The sequence below is a fragment of the Ovis aries genome, chromosome 1 (assembly GCF_016772045.2).
Source record: "Ovis aries strain OAR_USU_Benz2616 breed Rambouillet chromosome 1, ARS-UI_Ramb_v3.0, whole genome shotgun sequence".
NCBI classification, from domain to species: Eukaryota; Metazoa; Chordata; class Mammalia; order Artiodactyla; family Bovidae; genus Ovis; species Ovis aries.
In genome coordinates, this window is record NC_056054.1 from 122,319,677 (window position 1) to 122,332,654 (window position 12,978).

General features: G+C 48.4%; 1 protein-coding gene across 13 annotated transcripts in view; it reads right to left on the minus strand.

Annotated features, from left to right (window-relative positions):
• The window catches only part of ITSN1 (intersectin 1), a 251,652-nt gene that overhangs the window by 15,028 nt on the left and 223,646 nt on the right, over positions 1-12,978 (minus strand). For 12 of the 13 annotated variants that reach the window (XM_027978041.3, XM_027978032.3, XM_060416051.1 and 9 more), the window contains 5 exons: positions 9,556-9,723; positions 5,337-5,549; positions 3,226-3,347; positions 2,141-2,223; positions 1,735-1,818 (listed from right to left, as the gene is read on the minus strand). In XM_027978041.3, the coding sequence (XP_027833842.1) occupies positions 1,735-1,818; positions 2,141-2,223; positions 3,226-3,347; positions 5,337-5,549; positions 9,556-9,723 (670 nt within the window). Of the gene's footprint in view, positions 1-1,734; positions 1,819-2,140; positions 2,224-3,225; positions 3,348-4,695; positions 5,045-5,336; positions 5,550-9,555; positions 9,724-12,978 lie in introns of those variants that run through there. The other variant, XM_042229391.2, reaches the window with a different exon arrangement.

A 12,978-nucleotide genomic window follows, 5' to 3' on the forward strand; every position in this document is an offset into this window, starting at 1 on the left:
CATAAGACAGAGAATCCAGAGGAAAACACATAATCCAGCATCTTAGACTATATTAACACTTAAATATTCATCATACTTTATCACATAAGTGGGCTTCAAAACTAAATCTTCCCTGTCTCCTCACTTTAGCTTCAGTTCAGTTCAGTTCAGTCACTCAGTCGTGTCCGACTCTTTGCGACCCCATGAATCGCAGCACTCCAGGCCTTCCTTTCCATCGCCGTAGCTTAGATTGCACCAAATCTGCAATCACCCCTTAGTATCTACAGGGATTGGGTCCTCAACCCCACAGATACAAAAATCCTTGGAGGCTCAAGTCCCTTATATAAAATGGTCTAGCATAAACCTGCCCATATCCTCCATTTACCTGAAATCATCCCCAGGTTATATATAATGCCTAATACAGTGTAGGGCTGTGCTAAGTCGCTCAGTCGTGTCCGACTCTGTGTGACACCATGGACTGTAGCCCACCAGGTCCCTCAATCCATGGGATTGTCCAGGAAGAAGACTGGAGTGGCCTGCCATGCTTAGTCTCCAGGAGATCTCCCTGAGCCAGGGTGCGAACCCATGTCTCTCAGTCTCCTGCACTGGCAGGCAGGTTCTTTACCAGCAGCACCACCTGGGAAGCCCATGGACAGCGGAGCCTGGAGGGCTACAGTCCCTGGGGTTGCAGAGAGTTGGACGTGATTGAGCAACTGAGCACACACACAGATAATTGCTTTACAATGTTATGTTAGTTTCTGCTGTACAGCAAAGTGAATCAGTTATTTGTATACATTTATCCCCTCTTTGGATTTCCTTCCCACTTAGCTTACCACAGAGCGTTGAGTCCTCCTGGCTTTAAAACAAATTGGCCCCTAATCCTAAATTTCCTTCCACACTGGGTTATTCCCATCCACTGTTTTGCCTTCCAGAGAGATCTGAGTGGCTGCCCTCTGACAACACAGTCAACCCCTCTAACTGTAGATTCCATACCTGCAGATTCAACCAATTGCAGAGCGAAAACTTTAGAAAAATGGAAATACAGTGAAATCACTATGTAAATAGTTGCTGGTGTGTGGCAAATTCAAGTTTTGCTGTTTTGGAATTTCAAAAATGTTTCCAAATATTTTTGTTCTGCAGTTAGTTGCATCTGCAGGTGTGGAATCTACAGATACAAGGGGGCTGACAGTGTTGTGAAAAGGCAGCCACTCAGATCTCTCTAGAAGGCAAAACAGTGGATGGGAATAACCAAGTCTGGAAGGAAATTTAGGATTAAGGACCAATTTGTTTTAAAGCCAGGTGGACTCAACCCTCTGTGGTAACCTAAATGGGAAGGAAAGCCAAAGGAGAGGGGATAAATACATTCATATAATCGATTCACTTTGCTGTACAGTAGAAACTAACATAACATTGTAAAGCAATTATCTGTGTGTGTGCTCAGTCACGTCCAAGTCTTTGCAACCCCGTGGACTGCAGCCCTCCAGGCTCCTCTGTCCGTGGGATTTCCCAGGCAAGAATATTGGGTTACCATTTCCTTCTCCAGAGGATCTTCCTCACCCAGGGATCGAGCCCAAATTTCCTGTGTCTCCTGAATTAGCTGGTGGATTCTTTACCACTGAGCCACCTGGAAAGCCCCTAAAGCCACTATCCTCCAGTAAAAATTAATTTTAGAAAATAAAGTAAAGCCAAGTGGAGGAGATGCAGCAAAGGCTTCCGCCACTCAAACATGCTAGAGGGGGTTTCTAGGGCCCTTACCATGTGAGCGACAGGGTTTCAGCTCAATGCCTTCAACCACATTCACCATCAACCTTCCGATGCCTGTGGCTCTTTGGGAGCGGACTGTGATGGGAGGAAAAACAACACAAAATGCTCCTGTTTAGCGTTTGCAGTATTTCCGGTTTGCCTCGTGATTTATTTTATGCCCTTCTTCAAGAACAAGCCTCCCCTTCCTCCCTTAAACTCTTGCTTCCTCGATCCTGGAATCCGCCCTCCACCCCTTGCCCTATGCCCTGCCCTCCCTCTTCCACCTGCCCCCACCCTCAGGCTCTCCTCAACCCCCAGGTCTGCCTTCCAGCTCTAAGGGTTCTGGGCCTGACCGGATGGCTCTCTGCCCCCCAACTCTGCGGGATTCCCAGGGCCCCGCTGCCCAGCTATGTGTTACCCAGGTACGCCTTCTCCCGCTTCTTCTTCTCTGTCTCTATGTAGAGTTCAGAAGCTGCTTTGATTTTCTGCACCCAGGCAGTCCTTGGAAAGAAAGAGACAGAACTCAGGTGTCAGGTCGGTACCCATTCAGTTTCCAGGACTCTGCTTTGTTCGTTTGATTTTTACGACAAAGGCTCAGCATAGTCTGGTTTTCTGTCACATGGCCCTAAGGATGATTTCTACCATTGATAACAAAGGCACGAGTGATGTTTTTATTGATTTGCTCCAAACCTGGGTTTGTGTCCCCATGGAAGGAAATCTACAACGATAAACGCTGTTGCTGTCTTGCTCACAACAGCTCCTCTTCTTTCCTTACTGAAAAACATCACAAATTTGCCTAATCCGAGAAGGCTAGAAGGACCTCTCTCACTAAACCATCCAAAGAAAGAAACCATTTCCCAGATAAGCAGCCGCTTTCTGTGAAGGAGCAAACGTACACTGGGAAAGCATTCTGGCGCGATTTTTTTCTTTCCCATTTCTCTGAGAACCATATGCATGATAACTTTAGCCAATTCCTTGCTTGGCACAGATGCTCTTGGAATGTTGTTGGTCTTGTGTCAAGTTCACCCTTCAGAAAAACAATCTGTTTCATTGGGCTCCAGGGCGGAGCCCTGATTAAGGCAAACATGCCCTCAGCTTCTAGGATCCAGGATGCCTGTCCAAGGGAGCCAGACAACAAGGGGGTCAGGATTGGGAGGTCCTCTAACCCCAAATCATTTTCCTATTAGTTTCTGCCACCTGGGAAACTTTGGGAAAAGGGAGAGCCTCCATTATCTCAAAGAATACTGAAAATTGCTGTTCAAAAAATTCTCAAGCCAGATGCATTTCAATGTATTTCCTTCTGAAAAGTTAACTTTTGAAAGACGCTGGAAAAATGAACTAAGGCCACCTCACTGCATGCCCCACCCCCACCTCCAGCCAGAGGGGATGGCGCTGCAAGTGAGGAGATGTTGGCACCCGCTGATTAATTAACTGTCCCACATGCATCCTACACCTGGTGGAACCCACCCAGGTGCCCAGGGCCAGGGAGGAGGCAGGTCTTACCTCTCGTTTATGCTCTCTGCTCGGAGGGTGTAGACTCGGTCGATGTGGGAAATGTGGAAGATGGGTTCATCCCCAGAAGGGTCAGTGGGCAACTTCACTAGAACCTCATTTAGGAAAATAGGCTGAAAAATAATGCATGGGCATTACAAGACCAGGCTGGGGGTCTGTGAGGACGTGTGTGTGCTCAGGTGCACATGAAGGCGAGGGGTGTGTCTGTTTGTGTCTGGGGGGTGGCGGTGGTTTCAGCAAACCATACTGAAATAACAATTTTATTAGGAATGATAAGGGACTCATTGGAAAAGACCCTGATGCTGGGAAAGATTAAGGGCAGGAAGAGAAGGGGATGACAGAGGATGAGATGGCTGGATGGCATCACTGACTCAATGGGCATGAGTTTGGGTAAACTCTGGGAGTTGGTGATGGACAGGGAAGCCTGGCGTGCTGCAGTCCATGGGGTCTCAAAGAGTCAGACACGACTGAGCGACTGAACTGAACTGAATAAGTGTTAATATCAATTTTCAGATAAATGGAAATTGTAAATATGGATTCCCACCCGCCCCCTCCACTTTGCAGGTACTTTTTATCCCTCATCTGGCTAAGGTATTATTTCCCAGGTTTCTACTTGTGAATTTTCATTTTCACTTCCCCACTTTTCATACTGAAGTCTTCAGAAGGAAGTCGCTATGGGCAGCAGCCCACACTTAAGGAGTGCTCTGCTACAAACATCGACATAGCAGGGTTTTATGCAAAGATAAGTTTTCAAATGAGCTGGAGAAGTACTAGAGTGATAAGTAGGCTGGATGGTATTGCAGGTATTTCTAAAGTCCTCCAGAGTAAGAACTGATACGTTTGTTTTTTCCATGGTATATACTAGTCAGCAAACAATCTCCATCAACTTTAGATGTATTATGTATTTAGAAAGTGTCAGTTGCTCAGTCATATCTGACTCTTTGCGACCCCATGGACTGCAGCACGCCAGGCTTCCCTGTCCATCACCAACTCCCAGAGCCTACTCAGACTCATGTCCATTGAGTCAGTGATGCCATCCAGCCATCTCATCCTCTGTCATCCCCACAGCCTGCCAGGCTCCTCTGTCCATCTAATTCTCCAGGCAAGAATATGGAAGTGGGTAGCCACTCCCTTCTCCAGAGGCTCTTCCTGAACCAGGAATCGAATCCAGGTCTCCTGCATTGCAGGTGGATTCTTTACCATCTGAGCCACCAGGGAAACCCCCACCAACTCTACCTCCAAACAACTCCCTTCAAGTTATTCATACAAAGCTGCTAATGACAATCTACATAAGTATATTGTTCTTTTTCCCAAAAGAAAGCTAACTGCTGCTTCAGAGAAAATTCTTCTGTGAAAACACCCCCACAGAGATAAATTTAGAAAAACAATACCCTATGACACGAAAACACACAAACACAGCCCTACACAGAGAAATGGACCAAATAAACAGCTCACGGAAGCTGTCTACACATGGATTATTTATATTGGCTTTTGTTGGGAAAGATGAGGGGCACAGATGTTCCACGCCATCTTGAGAAGTTTGGAGGGCGTCTGGGAATGTTTGGGACGTGGACGCTGAAGTTCTAGCCCAGAGTTTTCCCACGCCTGCCTCGTGGGTATGGTGGGCTGTGAGCCCCGTCAGGACAGGGCCTGCCTCAGGCACGCCCGAGGGGCCCACAGCAGCCGCTTGGCAGCTAGTGGATGTTTGTCAGTTGAGCTGAACATTGTTCTTTTCCTGATGGGTTCCCACGGTGGCTCAGTGGTAAAGAGTCCATCTGCCAAGCAGGAGACACGGGTTCCATCCCTGGGCCTGGAGAAGGAAATGGCAACCCAATCCAGTATTCTTTTCTGGGACATCCCATGGACAGAGGAGCCTGGCGGGCTATAGTTCATTAGATCTCAAAGAGTCGGACACAACTGACCAACTCATCATGCAGGCATGTTTTTGATAACTGCTGGACCCGGGCTTGTGGTCCCCCTAAATCCTGCCTCACCTCCTCTGTGCCACAGACCCCAAAGCCTGCTCAAACACTGACTCCCTTTAGACATGTTCTCCTCCCCTCAACATCAAACCTGATGTTGCAGTCTAGAGGTGGACTTACTGTTTTGTACATTTTATACTGCAGGTTTGATTTGGGGCTGAAGACTTTGTCAGTGCCCGAGGAGCCCAGGGGCTTGATGATTTGGGTCAGCAGCAGGAAGTCGTTGAAGAGGAAGCCGTACAGCTCCTTATTACTCTTGGCCTTGTAGAGCTTCCCACTGTGCAGGAACTTGCGCGGCCCCAAGCAGTTGGTCACGGAATTGAACACAAGTTGCTGAGGAAGGGAAACAAAACCCAAAGAAGACACGATGGAGTGAGGTCGTTTTTATGTTGTGGTTGTTTTCTTGTTCGTTTGTTTTTTCGCATCTGAAAGCTGTGGGCTCCATCAGAATCTGAGGCCCGTATCTTAGGCTCAGATTGAGGATGGCTTTGAAGACTTCAGGCAGGGGCTTTGGGAGCCAAGAAGTTAAAGGTGTGGTTCGGGAGACTGCGTGTGTCAGGATGAACCCTGGGTGTGATTCCTAGTGCCCTTCCTTGAGGTCTAGTGTCTCAGAGTGACTTTTCTCCCTTTTATTTATCAGGGAAACGGGGCAGCAGGAAGAAAGCCCTCCGTCCTTGATGAGCGCGCTCTGCGTGCAGGCTGGTCCACCGGAGGCGGCATGAACCGTCCCAACCACGGCCCACACAGGCTCAAAGGGTCGTACCTGCTGCTGGAGACAGAGCCCTCTCTCTGCACAGTTCCACAGGACAAACGCCACTGTCCAGAGCGCAGCGTGAGTGCAGGCCCCTACCGCGCGGGTGCACTGCCAAACACCGTGGTGCGGCCCGAGGCCTCAGAGCCAAGCAAAGCAGAAACCACGCTGGTGCGCAATAGATCTCGCCCAGCTCACTGCTCCTGAGGACGGGAGGGACGGCTCTCTTCCTGCCACCTCCCAAACCTGGGAGACACCCCTAAGGGCTGAAATGCAGCCCTACTGTCCACCCCTGGGCTCTGTGATCTCACACTCCGTCAGCCCCCTGGGCGCTACCATCTCATGTTCTGCCAACACACACACACACACACACACACACACACACACACACACACACACACACACACCTGGCTCTATCATCTCATGCTCTATCATCCCCCCTGGGTTCTGTCATTTCCTGTGAGCAGATTCTAAAGGGGCAGAAGGAAACGGGAGAAGATATGACCTCACTAAGGACCCCCTTTGGCTACTAGAGGAGAGACTGAGGGAGGGAAAGGCCACAGCTGTGCCTCAGAAGCAATATGATTGAGGCAGGAGTCAGACCTTCAGGGTTTCCACCTGCTCACACTCGGGCCCCAAGAGTACACTCCATCCAGCAACCTTCAAGGCTGAGGCTCTCCACAGCTGTGAACCCTACACAGCTCCTGAAGAGTATTAATGAAGAGTTCACAACACACGTCCCCCAAGAAATGTTGCTGGCTGTCTCTAGTGGGGAAGGCTGGCTGCCTCTAGTCGGGAAGGCTGGCTACCTGTAGTGTGGAAGGCTGGCTGCCTCTAGTCAGGAAGGCTGGCTGCCTCTAGTGTGGAAGAGAAGCAACAGCGTCTCTGTGACCAGAGGCCTACAGGCCTCCAAGGAGAGTGGCCACTCCAGCCCACTCTAAGGCGCAAGGAGGAATGAGTGCCAACAACCTCCCACCAAGGATCTGAGGGAGCCCAAACAACTGAAGATGGCACCCCAAAGGGAGCCTTCCAAGAGTGGTCCTCTGAGCAAGAGCCTGGAGGTCAATCCAGCCCTCTTTATTTGCCACTTGGGGCAATGAATCCAGTGAGTCACTTGGATGACGTAGAGGTGGTGTGGTTTATTCTTACTCAAAAGTCAGAGCCTCCAATTATTCAGGCTGACACCGAACGTATGTGAATTGGAAACCGTCTTTATAGTTCTTGATCTTAAGACAAGAATGCCAAAGACAGCATTTATGTGAAACTTAATCACTGGTGTATGCTTAGATCTGGGCCAGAAAATGAAAGCCAACATGCCTCGTTCCCATGACCACGAATCCTGACCATACAGACAAAACAGGCCATACAGAAAAAGCTGGTGCACAATAGTCAGGAAGGGCTGGCCACTTAAGAAGGACAACAGTCTATTTCAAAGAGGGTACATACACCACAGAAAGCAAATGACAAGAGTTTATTTTATTCTTAAGGTTTTGTGGGGGGCGTTGGCTGTGCCTCAAAGCAGGTGGGGTCTTAGTCCCCCTAAACTGGTGTCCCCTCCAGTGGAATTATGGATTCCTAGCCACTGGCCTTCCAGGGAAGTTCCTATTCTTAATGTTTTATAATGAAGACTCAGGCCTCACTGAGTCCTGTGACTGCAGCCATGAGACTCAGGGAAGGGCCCCTTTAAAAGTACACAGTGCGGGGAATTCCCTAGCAGCCCAGTGGCTAGGACTTTGCACTTTCACTGCTGGGGTGGAGTTGACTCCCTGGTTGGGGAACTAAGAGCCTACGTTCCACATGGTGCAGCCAAAAAAAAAAAAAAAGAGAGAGAGAGAGAGAGAGAAAGAAAAAGATAAGAGAACATTTTTTAAAAAAGAAAAAGTGCACAGTGGCCCTTCAGCTAGCAGATCCAGGAGCAGTTCAAGTCCACCGTCCTCAGGATCCCCTTAGTGCTCCTCGGAATGACACACAGTCCTTCTTCCTTGCCCTGCCTTCAACTTGTCTTAAAGCCTATCATCTGTGACCTTACATTCCTCACCCACCCCCGGCTCAGGCTGAGGCCTCCACTAAAATGCCCTCCCCTGGATTCTTTCCTGGGGAGATAGCTTCATCCTTGAACATGCAGCCAAGTCTCACCCTCTCCCACCTGTCCCTGAATCCTCCGTGACTGTTCCTTCCTCCTCGTCGAGAGTCCAACAGCACTCGGCACCTGGATCTGCCTCATCAGTTCTCATGTTGCATTGTAAATGTGATCCAGGACTGCAGGTTTCTTGAGATGGGGTAGGTCACATCTCACTGATTTTCATGTCCTCAGTGGTTAGTACTGAGCAGTGTTTAGTACCAAGCAAGGCTCATGGGCCAGGTGCTCAGTAAATGCTCACTGAATAAATGAATGAATAACAGCCAACCAACCAGTGACTACCCCTGGACTGCATGTCAACACAGTTCCAAAATGGGGACCCACATCCATCACCTTGGTTTCCACATGGCTGCTTCCATAACTTTGCTTATCCCACACCTGCGCTAAAGGGGGACAGGAGGCAGGGCAGGGAGGCAACAGTGGGGTAACTTCCTCAGGTAGGGAATGTCTTTGATGCTTGTAAGAAGAAAAGAGTCACAGGGAGTGTGGGTAAGGGAGACGGTCTGCCTAGGCATTTTGGTAAATCCTAGTGAATTGTGTAAGTACATGAATGTGTGTGTGTGGGGGGGGGTTGGGTGTGGGTGTGTGTGTGTGCGTGTACAAAGAGAGAACAGCAGAGTGGGTGAGACTAAGGGAAAGATTAGGCTCAAGAAGAGAATCAAATACCATAAGAGGGTATTTCTGGCAGTATCGTGGACTAAAGATTCTGACTCAACCTAAATGTTAAATGAAAAATGAAAAATGTTAAAAAATATAGAACTGTACTTTTTAAACACAAGCAAGCTGGTAAAAATAAAAATAAAAGCAAAAACAATTTGCAGAAGCAGAAAATGGCATGGAAATGTGAACCCTGGAAGATATACAAGCACCAAAGCTGGCTTTAGCTTTGAGAGTCTTTCTTAAATCTAGTGACCCTGAGCTTCCATTTTAAAGGCTATTGGGGGGGAGAAGGAGAAAAGCGATCTATCTAGTGTCTGCATGGGGTGAGGGACATAACAGTAGATCCCAGAAAGCTGTATCACAGAGGAAGAATGACAAGTAAACTCAGTACAGATGGGAATAGCAAGAAAATTTGCTTGTTTTTTAACGTGGCGTAACCAACCAACCACAAGGTTGGTTGTGATTACTGAGAATTTGTAACCACAATGCAGCTCTCACACAAATTTAAAAATGGCCGTTTGTGAAAGGAACAAGACAAGAAAAACCAGTAGGTTAGAGAAATAACTAGAACTGCTGGAAAGGTAAAAGAAAATAATTGAGAACAAAAAATAAAGAAAAGAACTGAAATTAAAAACTTGGTAGATGGCTTAAACAACAGATTAGATGCAGCTGGAGAGAGATTAGCAAACTGGAGGTCACAGAAGAGGATGACTCATGATTTCTCTCTCCCTCCTTCCGGCTGGCTGCTGAGACTCAGGGGGCGGCCCAGGTCCCACCTAAGGTGTTACCTCGGACAGGCCTTCACACTGCACGTGGGCCTGGATCCACTCCAGTCGGTCCGAGTTCTCCTTTTCCCGCACCCCTTCGTTCACCTGGGAGCACAGCTCCTCTGCCTTCTCCAGGGCATGCTTCAGGTGGCTGTGGTCTGGGTGGTTTTCGGGAGTGTTTTCCAGGATCTACATCAGAGAACAGAAGACAGTAGCCTTAGGCAGTGAGTGGGGCGGGGGTTCACTGTTCTGGAAGGCTCGCCCCAGCAGAGACAGGGCTCTGCACAGACCTTTCTTAGACAGTGCCCACGTGTTTACAGCTGCAGCTCTGAGCACCCGCCTTGGCAACAACATGGAGAGAGATGGCCACTCTTTGTTGGCATGGGACCCCTATGGGGGCTCCTGCTGCTGCTGCTGCTAAGTCGCTTCAGTCATATCCGACTCTGTGCGACCCCACAGACGGCAGCCCACCAGGCTCCCCCATCCCTGGGATTCTCTAGGCAAGAATACTGGAGTGGGTTGCCATTTCCTTCTCCAATGCATGAAAGTGAAAAGTCAAAGAGAATTCGCTCAGTCGTGTCCGACTCTTCACGACCCCATGGACTGCAGCCTACCAGGCTCCTCCATCCATTGGATTTTCCAGGCAAGCGTACTGGAGTGGGGTGCCATTGGCTTCTCCACCTATGGGGGCAGGGGCTGCCAGATTATCTATACTTGGGGTATGAGGAGGGCAGCGGCTGCAGCAAGGGTAGTATCACACCCCATATGGATTCCTCCAGGGAGAATCGTTTTTCCCTGAATCCGTGCACAGCTGCAGGCATCTGTGTACCTATGGAACTTCATGCTAATGGGTGCATGGGAGCAAAGGTGCATTTTTCTGAATGAATCATTCCAGACCAGCAACTAAGAGTTCAGTTCTAGAGCAAGAGCTTCTGGATTAAAATCCCTGCTCTGCCACTGACCAGCCATGATATGAGTCAGTCACATACATGTTCTGAGTCTCATTTTCTTCATATGAAAAATAGGGCTATTAATACCACCTCCTTTGGGCTTCCCTGTAGCTCAGCTGGTAAAGAATCTGCCTGCAATGCAGGAGACGCTGGTTCAGTTCCTGAGTCAGGAAGATCCACTGGAGAAGGGATAATCTACCCACTCCAGTATTCTCGGGCTTCCCTGGTGGCTCAGACGGTCAAGAATCTGCCTACAATGTGGGAGACCTGAGTTCGACCCTTGGGTTAGGAAGATCCCCTAGAGGAGGGCATGGCAATCCACTCCAGTATTCTTGTCTGGAGAATCCCATGGACAGAGGAGCCTGGCAGGCTACAGTCCATGGGGTCACAAAGAGTCAGACACGACTGAGCAACTAAACACAGCACACAGAACCTCCTTTATAAGGTTGTTGGGAGGACTACATGGCTTGATACAAGTAAAGCACTTTGCAGAGTGCCTGGCCCTTTGATGGTGCTCCCATCATATTCTCAAAGGAGTCTGAGGACGCTGAAAACAGTTCTCGTGGGGAAAGATGCTAAGGCTGAAGAAGCATCCTAAGTCACTTTGCAATGTACTAGGGGTATGTACAAAAAAGATCTTCACGACCCAGATAATCATGATGATGTGATCACTAATCTAGAGCCAGACATCTTGGAATGTGAAGTCAAGTGGGCCTTAGAAAGCATCACTACGAACAAAGCTAGTGGAGGTCATGGAATTCCAGTTGAGCTGAAAGATGATGCTGTGAAAGTGCTGCACTCAATATGCCAGCAAATTTGGAAAACTCAGCAGTGGTCACAGGACTGGAAAAGGTCAGTTTTCATTCCAATTCCAAAGAAAGGCAATGCCAAAGAATGCTCAACCTATCACACAATTGCACTCATCTCACATGCTAGTAAAGTAATGCTCAAAATTCTCCAAGCCAGGCTTCAGCAGTACATGAACTGTGAACTCCCTGATGTTCAAGCTGGTTTTAGAAAAGGCAGAGGAACCAGAGATCAAATTGCCAACATCTGCTGGATCATAGAAAAAAGCAAGAGAGTTCCAGAAAAACATCTATTTCTGCTTTATTGACTATGCCAAAGCCTTTGACTGTGTGGATCACAATAAACTGTAGAAAATTCTGAGAGAGATGGGAATACCAGACCACCTGACCTGCCCCTTGAGAAATCTGTATGCAGGTCAGGAACAGTTAGAACTGGACATGGAACAACAGACTGGTTCCAAATAGGAAAAGGAGTACGTCAAGGCTGTATATTGTCACCCTGCTTGTTTAACTTCTATGCAGAGTATATCATGAGAAACGCTGGACTGGAAGAAACACAAGCTGGAATCAAGATTGCCAGGAGAAATATCAATAACCTCAGATATGCAGATGACACCAGCCTTATGGCAGAAAGTGAAGAGGAGCTAAAAGGCCTCTTGATGAAAGTGAAAGAGGAGAGTGAAAAAGTTGGCTTAAAGCTCAACATTCAGAAAACAAAGATCATGGCATCTGGTCCCATCACTTCATGGGAAATAGATGGGGAAACAGTAGAAACAGTGTCAGACTTTATTTTGGGGGGCTCCAAAATCACTGCAGATGGTGACTGCAGCCATGAAATTAAAAGACACTTACTCCTTGGAAGAAAAGTTATGACCAACCTAGATAGTATATTCAAAAGCAGAGACATTACCTTGCCGACTAAGGTCCGTCTAGTCAAGGCTGTGGTTTTTCCTGTGGTCATGTATGGATGTGAGAGTTGGACTGTGAAGAAGGCTGAGCGCTGAAGAATTGATGCTATTGAGCTGTGGTGTTGGAGAAGACTCTTGAGAGTCCCTTGGACTGCAAGGCGATCCAACCAGTCCATTCTGAAGGAGATCAGCCCTGGGATTTCTTTGGAAGGAATGATGCTAAGGCTGAAGCTCCAGTACTTTGGCCACCTGATGCGAGGAGTTGACTCATTGGAAAAGATTCTGATGCTGGGAGGGATTGGGGGCAGGAGGAGAAGGGGACGACCAAGGATGAGATGGCTGGATGGCATCACTGACTCGATGGACGTGAATCTGAGTGAACTCCGGGAGATGGTGATGGGCAGGGAGGCCTGGCATGCTGCGATTCACAGGGTCGCAAAGAGTCGGACACGACTGAGCGACTGAACTGAACTGAGGGGTATGTTGAGTGTACACTTGCTCATGCCTTACCCACATACAGGCTTCCCCGATAGTTCAGAAGATAAAGAATCTGCCTGCAAGGCAGGAGACATAAGAAATGCAGGTTTGATCCCTGGGTTGGGAAGATCACCTGAGGGGGAAATGGCAGCCCACTCCAGTATTCTTGCCTGGAGAATCCCCATGGACAGAGGAGCCTGGCGGGCTACAGTCCGTGAGGTCTCAGAGTCAGACATGACTGAGTGGTTAACACTGTCCACATATAAATAATTCAAGTGGGTTTTACCCTGAATAATATCTCAT